This window comes from Culex pipiens, chromosome 2 (assembly GCF_016801865.2).
Source record: "Culex pipiens pallens isolate TS chromosome 2, TS_CPP_V2, whole genome shotgun sequence".
NCBI classification, from domain to species: Eukaryota; Metazoa; Arthropoda; class Insecta; order Diptera; family Culicidae; genus Culex; species Culex pipiens.
In genome coordinates, this window is record NC_068938.1 from 122,852,504 (window position 1) to 122,863,873 (window position 11,370).

The 11,370-nt window shown below is 40.1% G+C and overlaps 1 protein-coding gene across 4 annotated transcripts; it reads right to left on the reverse strand.

Moving 5' to 3' along the window:
* Positions 1 to 2,634: 2,634 nt before the first annotated feature.
* Positions 2,635 to 10,342, reverse strand: LOC120416634 (LIM domain kinase 1). 4 transcript variants are annotated; one of them, XM_039578443.2, is made up of 9 exons: positions 10,172 to 10,342; positions 9,163 to 9,259; positions 8,862 to 8,976; positions 8,667 to 8,797; positions 8,267 to 8,503; positions 8,095 to 8,187; positions 7,632 to 7,999; positions 6,627 to 7,572; positions 2,635 to 6,573 (listed from the first exon to the last, which is right to left on the reverse strand). In XM_039578443.2, the coding sequence occupies exons 1-9, from the start codon at positions 10,191 to 10,193 to the stop codon at positions 4,398 to 4,400; spliced, it is 4,185 nt and encodes a 1,394-aa protein (XP_039434377.1). In that variant the 5' UTR covers positions 10,194 to 10,342; the 3' UTR covers positions 2,635 to 4,397. The 4 variants fall into 4 exon arrangements, with proteins under 4 accessions (XP_039434377.1, XP_039434378.1, XP_039434379.1 ...); XM_039578444.2 differs by lacking the exon at positions 10,172 to 10,342 and adding an exon at positions 9,396 to 10,096; XM_039578445.2 differs by lacking the exon at positions 8,095 to 8,187 and having other exon boundaries at positions 10,172 to 10,340.
* Between the last annotated feature and the right edge of the window lie 1,028 nt (positions 10,343 to 11,370).

Here is an 11,370-nt window from a genome sequence, read left to right on the forward strand (position 1 = left end):
AAACATTTCGCTACAAAAAGCTCATGAAAAGATGATTTCTTTAAAAAGTTATATAGCAAATACTATTACAAAAATCGAAAAAGGTACAAAAAAAGTTAGTACACCTTTTGAATGTATACCTTTCGAAAAATTAACATAAATAAAGTTATTTGTTGACAAATCACCATAAATCCAGTCTCTAAACTCCAAATAGGCATCCTTGACTGATTAATAAAATAATTGGGAATGAGTATAAACTTTACTAACTACTTAGTGTAATAGTTTATATAACTCTAGAAATTTAGAGCGTCCAATTTCCCGGGGTTACAAAATTCCCGGGAAACGGGAAATTTTCAACAAATTTCCCGGGAAATCCCGGGAATTCCCGGGAAATTAAAAATTGCATTTAAATTTGTCTCAGTGACCATAAAGTTAAAATAAAAAATAAACAAAAAAAATCAACTTGTGAATACATAAATAATCATTGAATTTGACTTAAAAATCTAATTTCTGGCGTTTTTCAACTTGAAACACAATTTTTTAACTTCAAAATTTGATACGAAGTTGTTTTTAATGGTTTTTCATGGTTTTATGATATGATTTGAGTTATATGGTATTCAGCCTAATAAATCAATTAGATTAAAATAATTTTGAGAATTTAAAAGTGGTTGAAATTCAACGATATTTTTTCCTATATAACCCTCTAACGCCCTTGGTAGCTCACGTGCTTCATAAATGTATAACTTCAATCTGTAATTTCTCGAATACTTAGAAACAAATTCTTCTCACACAAACCTTTTTTAAAGATTTAATTATATCAGTTCAATTTCCATCCAACATGTTCAAGGTAAAAAAAGTCAAAAAATATCAATGTTGATCTTGGCCAGAAGATGTAAATATCTTATTTTTAAATGATTTTACAAAAAAAAACATTAAAAAAGGTTGCCAAAAATAAAATAGTTTATAATCATTCCTTAACAGCGTAAGTTTTGTTGTCCAACATATAAGCAAACAATATTCCTAGTGGTGAATGCTTCAGAAATAAATATTACCTGAATTAAACCTTGACATGAAATTTACAGACAAGCTGATTAGTTCAATATGAACAGTAGATAAAAATAAATAAAATCAAATCAGGTTCTCAAATTATAATTTTTTGTTTAATTTCAAAACATGGGTGCCAAAAAGGTAGGAAAATGTATACTTCTGCATGTATTTCGGGAATTCCCGTGAAATTCATAAATTTCCCGGGAAACGGGAAATATTTTTTTCCGGGAAATCCCGGGAATTCCCGGGAATTTTTTTCCCGGGACGGGAAATTGGACGCTCTAAGAAATTATATATAAAACTTATCTAAACTTAATTCCGCAAGCTTTTAATTCCGATCTTTTGATACCCAAAAATCTAGGTAATTTATAAAACCCACGTTTTAAAATACCTGAGCAAAAAGTAAGTTTGATCCACGAGAACAAAAATTACGAAAGTCCATACATTTTTGGCAGGTTGCTCAAACGAAACCACAACAACGTTTTTACCTAGGTATTTAAAAACGTGGGCTCTATAGAAAACCTGGATGTTTGGATATCCAACGATCGGAAATTTTATGCCCTTTCCGATAGGTTGACTTGTGAATCGTGGACCGGTTCGGATGCCGGCGTATTTTCCGACGCCGTAATTCCGGGTGGGTACGAAATTCCAACCAAAAATCTATTCTATCGATACAAATTCACCGAAAACGGTGTTATACCCACTCAAAAATGTTTATTTGTACGCGAAGTAAGTTACAGACGATTTAAGCTGAAAATTTTCGATTTTTGATATGAAAAAAACATAAAAATATTTTAATCTTTTTTGAAAATAACCTTTTTGAAAATCGGCCTTCATCATGCACGGGCTTGTGTGTCTAACGAGCCTTAACCAAAATTTTGAGCCAATTTGGTAAAGACAGTGTTGAGATATCGGTGCACCCGTTTTGTGAAAATGCTAAAAAAATGTAGGTATCTCGGCAATGATACAACCAAATGTCTTCAAATTAATTTTGTTAATAGTTGAAAATGTATATTTTGATGTCCTGAAAACAGATTTAAAAAAAGTTACAGTTTGTGCTTAAACCAACCTCTGGCATTTTTGCCGATTTACATGTATGTTACCCCTTAAATTGAATTCAATACAAATTTTAGAGTAATGATCAATTATCTTCGAAAATGATCAACGGCATCACCTTAAGAAGTAGTTGAAACTTGCAAAATGCTTATCCTTATTTTTTTCAAATGTTGCTCCAGATTTGTAACCTGTTGAGATGGAAATTTTGTGTCAAAGGTATTTTTATGTAAAATTGGGTGTCCAATTTGATGGCGTACTTGAAATTAAAAAAAACATATTTTCACCAAAAAAAAATACTAAAAAATTTGTTTAATTGTAAGGTGTAATATTTATCAATAATCTAGTAATCTAAATTCAGACAGCCATAGTTGCATTACAACAGAAAAAAGGTTTTTTTTATTTAGATGGACAATAAAAATTTTACTGACGTAAAAGATGAACCCAGATTTTATATTACCATGTTTTTTTACTGTGTAGAACAGATTGCCACTTCTCTGGCTGAACAGATAACAAATGAATAGTTCTTTCCATGCAATTAAAACGCGAAATGTATTTAGTAATTGTTCTTTTATTTGAAGTTTGCTTTTGTATTATAAAATATGTCAAATAAACTATACTTTACCGCGAAAATATCATAGATTCTAATAAAATTATTCAAACTACTTTACATAATAGGTTCGCAACTATTGCTTTACATAATTTTGTTATTTTTTGCTTTTACTGCGGAATGTTACACATGTCACGGAAAGGGAGGAGATTTATTCTTCCAAATAAAGTACCCAGAAATGATTTATTTAACGAAAACTGAATTGAAAAATAAATGGCAGCGCCGCATTCACGTTGTATCCGAACCATTGATCCATAAAAAAGAGACACAATAAAACCCATTTTTCTTCCGGCTGCTCAATGAGTACAATTTACAATTTAAAATTTGTATACATCCGCTTGTTTCGATTTTTGCACTTGTTCCACAAATACATTTTTTATTACCTTCTGCGTGAGCTTTTTCATTTTTTTTTTGTTTCTTTACTGTCCTGTTTTCCAACTTGTTACACAGTCACATTTTAATTAAATTTTTCACAATACGAGCTTTTCCTATCTACAAAATTAATTACAATTACATATACAGTTGATTGTTGCAACATAATCCGTGCACTCACGAATCTGCAACCCCCCTGCTTTTTTGACCTGGGCCCCTTCCGCTTTTCAGGATTTTTTTTTGTGACAGCGGATGCGAAACAAAAATGTTGCTCGAAACATTTCATGCATAAACTGTGTGCCATCCTGTATTTTTTGTTTGTTTCCTCTCGTTACTGTTCTACTTTATCGGTTACATGATTGAATCAATTTACACCATTAATTAAAACATTACACTTTTATTCGATATCACAGTCTTGTTAGTAACTTGTCGGCCTTATCAAAAATTGACAAATAAACTAATTTGCAGGAAATAATTAATCTTAACTACATTCTACCTTTTACTATGTTAACCTTTTTTCACAACTTACAGTTTAACGGAGAGTGATACAATTGACGAGAGAAAAATCAGTGCCAAATAGAGAGAATCAGTGCTCGGTAAAGAGATTTTTGTTCAAATAATCGTGTTTTAGCGTTTTACAAACATTTCAAGTGTGTGGTTCCAATAATGTGAGAGTAACAATTTGAACTGTTTTTTCTTGTCTATTTATAAATGACACATTTAAAGCATTTTGTTTGCATTGCTTAAACTCTATTTGAGTGAAAAAAGCATCACACAAATAGAGCCTTTACGTACAACGGTACTTTGCTTGCATGTTTCAGTATGTTGAGCATCGGGTTTAGTCCCATCAATTTCGACATCAAGATTTTAGTTATTGTTTTTAAACCCACTTGTTTAAATCTTTCTAACCATCATACAGAAAAATGTTGTAAAATTAATCACTTGGGCAAAACTTATACTAAATAAACAGCAAAAAAAAGTTATTCAGCTGCTTGCAAAAAAAACTGGCTGTGAAATAAATGTTCCATTATTTCATGAAAATTAATGTTATATTACACGCAGAAATATGTAACCAATCAGTGTGAGAAAAATGCTAAATAAATCAGCAAATTGGATGGAAATATAATTAAACATGCCAAACATACGACAATTTCCTCTAGAAATTTGCAAAAAAAAAGGTCGAGTGATATATTTATTGCTTAATTTTCAATTTAAGAGGAATGAGTGATTTTTTCTTGATTTTTTTCAACCCGAACTGAAATTCTGTTAATTTCACAACATTTTTCTGCAAAGTCAAAGCAATTCAATTCTACGCGTTCAACACACGAAACTGCATTTAGAGAGCTGCTGCCTTAAATTCTCGTCTTTTAGACTTAACCACGGTCGTGGAACCCTTCTTATCGTGCAGCGGAGCTGCTACTGCTGCTCCCACCACCACTTTATGAGACCCATCCCTACTTCTCGTCGAACTTGCCACGTGGTTCTCCGCAGGCACTTGCCGACGCGTCTCCAACAACCGGGCGTTCAACTTTCGGACACTCTCCGGCGAAAGAATCGGCGTCCGAGCTCGCGCCCCCAAACAGGTCGGCGAGGGAGATTCTGTGCGGGAATTGCCAGCACTGCCACCGCTGCTACTCAGCGAAGACGATAAGGCCACGTATCGCTCAACCGGTTTGTCTAGGTGCTGCTGCTGCTGCTGCTGGGGTTGGGACTTTGAAGTTGAATGTCGCGGAGAACTTTCAACCGGTCGAAAAGTACGATTCTTGCTTATGCTAAGTAGACTACTGCTAGTGGTGTGGCTGGTGGCACCGCCAGCTTTCGGTGGCTTTTTGTAAGTGGGCGGCTTCTCAACTACTACTAACGGTTTGGACTTGGTGGAGCAGCTGCTGTTGCTGCTAATACTACTACTTGTACATATGGCATCCGTTGCGGTTGGTGTCTTTTTGGTTCGGTAGACAAACACTTGCGGGAGATTCTTGTCCGAGAAAATATTTCTAGATGCTTTGAGCTTACTTATGGCATAGCTGTTGTTGCTAGAAGAAGTTGGAGGAGAGCTTTCGTCGAAGCTAGACTGAGGTTTCAGGTCCGAAGTTGGCGAGATTTTTTGCTTAGAGTTGAACATGGCTTTGTCAGAGTATGCGAATTTGGGAGGTCGGATTTGTTCCCCGGAATCACTTCGCTTAAGCTGGGGAGGAACTGGGGAGCTAACGTTGCGTCGCTCAAAAATTGGAGTATCGTTAACTCGATACAACTTTGGTGTACATTTTCCACTCTTGTTGGGACTCTTTGCTCGGGCTTTCTCTGACGAGCTGTTTTTCCCACTTAATATTGTTGAGAGCGGATTTATCTTGCTGAACATTCGGTTTCCCTTCGACTCCTTACCTAGGTTGTCCAACTTTTCAGACTTAACATTTTCCTTCTCCGACTGTTGCGTAAGCGTATCTTTGCGACACAGGTCTAGCTGCGTTTTCAGGTCCTCCAGAGTAGTTTTGTGATGTTCCGGTCGGGGTGCTTCCGGTTGCACTGCGCTAACCTTCACCGCTGGCACCGACCACACGTCCCTAAACTCAACCGGCTTTGAAAAGCTGTCCTCGTTCGACTTTGGTGTCTGAAAACTGCAATTGGCACTTCCTCCATTCAGATCAATATAGTTCAAACTGGTATCACAGCTCGAGTCAAAGTCTGAGCAAGCTTCCAGATCTTTCACGTTATTCAAAGTCAAATTTCCATTGTTCAAGTGTATAATGTAACCCTTCTCACCGTATCGTTTAGTCCTGGGTGAAGCATCGTCCCTCCTCGTCAAGTCCGGATCCTTCTCGAGCGTATCCCTAACCGAGTTCAGAATGTCCTCTGTCGAAGGTGGTTCCTTCAACGCACTCGTATCGACCTGAATCAAACTAGTCGGTTCCGAAACACTCGCGTCCGCACTCACAATCCCACAATCGGCACTGCTCAGCTTCAACACTAAACTGCTCGAATCCAGCGACTTTCGCTGGTTCTCCCGGTTCAGTATCATTCTTTGTCTTCTTCGCGCCCTAATACTATCTCTAATGCGATCGCCGTTTGGCGAAAAGTCCTTACCCAAGTGCGGCGACTTGGGAATTTCCGTTCCTCCAATGATGAAACCACTTACGTTTACGCTACTGCTAGAACTATTGCTATTGGTAATGTTATTATTTTCCACGTTGTCTTTCGTTGTCTTTGATGCCGCCGATGAGGGTGGCGGCGGCGGCTTTCCACAGTCCACCACGTCCGTACCCTTTTCCGGCACAGATTCACAGTTTTCCTTTTCTTCCACATTTTCACTTATACGCTTGCAACTGAGTGAGGGTTTCACGCCGATCGGCGGGGGCGTTGCAAGCCCATCCGGGGTCGTACACTTGCTAGAGTCGTTGCTCTTTAGGCCTTTAAAATGTTCAATCTCGTGGGCAACGTCCAGCGGGACCGTCCTTCCGACGGCAAACTGCCGGACCATCCGCTCGAACCAGATCTCCAGCAGCTCGAATGAGGGTCTGTGAAAAAGAAGCTGTTAGAATTGTTTTACAGACGTCTTGAACAAACTAACCTTTTATCCGGGTTCAAATCACAGCACAAAAACGCAATCTTGTAGAACGGCTCCGGGCATTGATCGCAGAACTTTTCCTTGAACACTGCCTGATTCAGTCCAAAGTCCGAAGTCCTCGGCAAAAAGTCCGGATCCGCTTGAACTCGCCCAATTATCTCACACAGCATTATCCCGAACGAGAAAATGTCCACCTTCTCGTCGTACTTGTTGCCACGCATCATTTCCGGCGCCATCCAGTACGGATTGCCCACGACGGTGTACCGCTGCCTTCTCGGCCGGCCTCGTCTTCCCAGCGTTCCACTCCCACCATTCTGGGAGCACTTCTCAAACGCCGTACTAAAAGGTTGCTTGATGATCCGCGCCAACCCAAAGTCGGCCACAATCACTGTTCTATCCTCGCGAACCAGACAGTTCAGAGAGTTCAGGTCTCGGTGTATAATGTTCATGGAATGCAAGTAGCTCATACCGCAGGAAATGTCCCGCGCGAAGCAGATCCTCTGCTTCCACGACAGCGGCAGCCCAGAGTCGTGAATCAGCTCTTTGAGCGATCCCCCAGGAATATACTCCGTCACCAGGTGCAGCTTCTTGTCTTTATACAACACTCCAATGAAGCGTAGGACGTTGTGGTGAGACAGCGATCGCAGCACCGCCACCTCCTTGAGAAAGTTTTTCTGGGCCTCTTCGTCGACCCGGTACAGCTCCTTCAGGACCATCACTTCCTGGGTTACGCGATGCGTCACCTTGAACACCTGACCGAAGAAACCTTTGCCGAGTAGCTCTCCCTGGACGAGATCGGACGCGCGGAATATTCGAGCAGCTTTCTGCTCGACGCGGAACGATTTTGTACGCGACAGATCGTAGAACTCTCCACTGTGATGCTGGTGGTGCTCGTCCAGCAGCTTGGACATGCTGGAGCTACGCTCCTTCTCCTTGAGACTGTTTGAGGCTGTAATATAAAAGCAAATTTGAACTCAATGGCCTTCAAAGATCAACTTAACTACTCACCATTGTTACAATTGACATCCTTGAGTCGCTTCTGCAGCTTGCGAGACGTTCCGCTGATGTATCCTTCGTCCTTCTTCTTGAATATCCGCTCCTTGTCCAGCTTGTTCGGGGACGAAGATCGCTCCCGTAAAACTCCAGAGTTGCAATTCCCATCCAGCTGGTAGTTGCTTTCGGCGCTCGCTGGACTTAGCAACTCACAACGGTTGATCGCCTCCGGATCGTGCTCGATCGTCAGCTGCAGCACTTTGCCCGAGTTTTGAATCAACTTTTCCACGTTTTCCAGTGGGGTATCTTTCACCGGGGTGCCGTTCACTTCCAGAATTTTATCGCCAATGTGCAGGGACATTAGGTCGGAGGTCAAATCGATTCTGTAAGAAAATCACGATTAGATTGTATTCAATGTGCGATCAAGCTGATTGGTTAGTAAGCCGGATCCCCTGAAGCCATCTATTGGGTTATTTACCTACAATGAAGCACCCCACAGCAAGCGTTAAGGGCGGAAGACACACACGAGAATATGTACTTCCCAATCTGACCGTAGAAGGTACAGAATACCCTACAATTACATGTTAGTAGAGTGTTAGTATTAGTATGAAAACTGAAAATTACCATAATCAAAAAATAGTAGAACTTACTCCGAGATTCGAACTCCTTTGCATCCAGCAACCGAGTGGACCGGAATGCCGTACGGATGTTCGTCCACCGACAGCCGGATGCCATCCTTGCGGGCGCTCGACCACGGGATCTCCACTAGTCGGATCGAGTGTTGCGTTTTCTTCAGCGTGACCTCGGTTCCGTTGGAGTTGGCACTGCTCGTGGATTGGTTCAGCGCCTTCACCGGATGCTGCAGCTGCCGCTTGTAGCATTGTCCGCTGAAATATGTTGATTTTTTTTTAATATTCATCTTAGCTCTATACATAAGTATTAAATGCGGCAATTATGTCGTTATTGCTGACTCAACAAAGCTAACTATTTAACCATAAAATAATTATTGTTATGCGTAAGTCATTTACAAATATTCCCTCAATTACTCACCAGAATAGTTTCGACCGTTCAACGAGCGCGTAAGACTCTCCGTCTCCGATGAAAACTTTGCACGCATCACAGCAAAAACATTCCGGATGGAACTTGTGATCTCCAGCTACCATAACCGGGCCGGAAATTACCTGCAACAAATCAGAAACACAATGTTAGGGTAGTAAGTCAAACTTACAAATTCAAACAACGAACCTGGGCACACTGCTGACAACTTTCACCATACTTGGCCCAATAGTCATCCTTGCAGAACAGCAGACCCTCCTTTTCGACGTACCAATTCGAGAGATGTATATCACAGACCGAACACCTGCAAAGAAGAGATTGGCGAAACAAGTCAATACAAAACCACAAATAATAACACGCTTCTGCAGGAAGAGGTCTAATTCGATTAGAGCGCGTGTCAAAACACACTTGCGAATTGCGTTTCCTGTTTACTGTCTTCTGTTTTTGTTAATTGCAACACAAACCAAAGCACTAAAGCCCGAAACCTCACCTGAAGCAATCAGAGTGCCATTCCTGTCCGAGTGCTGAAACATACTCGTCTTTTTCTAGCGCGTTGTAGCAACTGGCGCACGATAAGTCGCTTTTACCTGGAAATGAAGTAAACGATTAGTTATTTGTTTGTAAAAAAAATACTAATTTCAAAAAAATTGTAGACATTTGTCAAAGAGTTCGTTGCATGTTATGTTTAATTATAACAGCACATTACGCAATAGTTTAAATTACCAAAGCTCAGCATCATTTGTTATTGATTTCTCATTTTTATTCGCGAAGAACCTCGAAAGCAGCACACCAACAACGACGACGACTGGTGCCAACGAAAAACAAAATCATTTTATTTTCTATCCAACAATGCCTCAGAAATGTCAAGGTCAGTCGACGATAAAAATGAACTGAACTAGAAGTTTTCACTTCTACCAACACCGAGAACTGAACGCCACTGAGGCAGAACCGACAAAAAAACGAATCGAAGCAACCCTTGTTCTAGAGTGGTCAAATTTCGGAGGCACTTGGCGACACCAAGAAGTGACCGCCGTCGTCGGCGACACGATCGGCTCAGCAGGCTTCGACTGGGTGACTCAGCCACCGCATTGGAACGCAGCAGCAGCTCATATTTTTCAAAACATACAATTCAACATTGCACTAACACACGCAAACACCAAGATGGCCCCAGAACGAATTCTTTTGGGCGAACTTTTCCGTCACTTTTGCGCAAAATAACTCCCCAAACCGTCGCAATTGTCCACAAATCTACTTTGGGAGTCTTTAAACCACTTATTACCACAACATTTTAAAACTTTTCACGTGAATTCTCCCCGAAACATTCGATTCTATCGTTTTTGCATACATAATCAGCTCTCCCACGCACAAAACTTCATCTGTGATTTTCCTCTCAATTATCGCCAGTAATCCTGCATTTTATCACCCAATTCCACATTTCAAACCACAAACGACCCCTCAAAAACCCTGCAAACCACTTTAAACTCCCCGAAAACGCTTACCTCTCTGTGTATTTTCATCCATAGTTGCATCTTTTTTCCTGACACTGCGACCGAGACTGCGACGCTAATAAAATTTTTGTGATTCGATAATCCAATATCTTCCTGTGCCTGTCTGCTGCATAAACCTCTCTCCTTCCTCCCTTCTGCTTGCACGAACTTGCTGTCAAACGACACCAAAGTTGAAGTAGGTATAGTCGGTTTCAGCGGCGACTGCGATGTTTGCAGCCGCTGGCCGCCGCCCGTTTAGGTCGACGTTAGGTCTTAGGTCGACTCAGGTGAGAATAGAGTTGGGGTTTTGCATGGAGTCTAACTAGAAGTTGGATCATGCTTTCCAATTAGAAATTTGGATATTCTCTAATTTAATTTAATTTATTTTCAAATAGATAATTATTTATAAATGAAATATCTCTATGTTTTCGTAAATCAACTTTTCTTAAAATGTATTTTTTTTTATTTGGATGACACTTTTTCCACGCATTCCCTCTATCAATTGAAGCCATTTTGCATCATTAATTATTCATTCACGTCTCCAGAAAATGTTAAGGGCTGATCTTACAAAACGGCAAATGTGAATATTTGAAAATCTATATTTTAAGGTTTTCTAATCGATTCGGCAATTTCGACAGTGTTGGAGATTATTATAAGGCTTAGTTAAAATAACCGTCAAAACAAATAAATGCCGGAAAATTTCACGAGAATTATTTAATATTATACTTAAATTGAATATCACCAAAATTAAATTTGATACCAATGCATTCGGCAGTGCGTGGCCGAATGGTTACGCTGTCCGCTTTGTACGCGGAAGATCATGGGTTCGATTCCCATCTGCTCCAACCTTCCATCGGATGAGGAAGTAAAACGTCGGTCCCAGCCTTGGTTGTTAGAAGGTCGTTAAGTCATTCCCTGCTATAAAGACAAACAACACACCAAACCAAGACTGCTCGATGGCGGCGGTTGGACTCGCAATCCTTGGTTCCTTGGAGTAGAAAGAGGTCTGGGTGCCCAAAGGTACATGACTTTGCAATGAATCGTGCTTGTCAGTGCAATGTCTAATGCAAACAGGAACAGTTTAGATTGGTGAAAGGGGCACAACCAAATAAAATAAACTTTACAATAAAATAAATCATTTTGTTAATTGTATAGTTTTTTATTAATATTGATTTCTCGAAAAAGACCTGACCCGATCACCCACTCGTAGA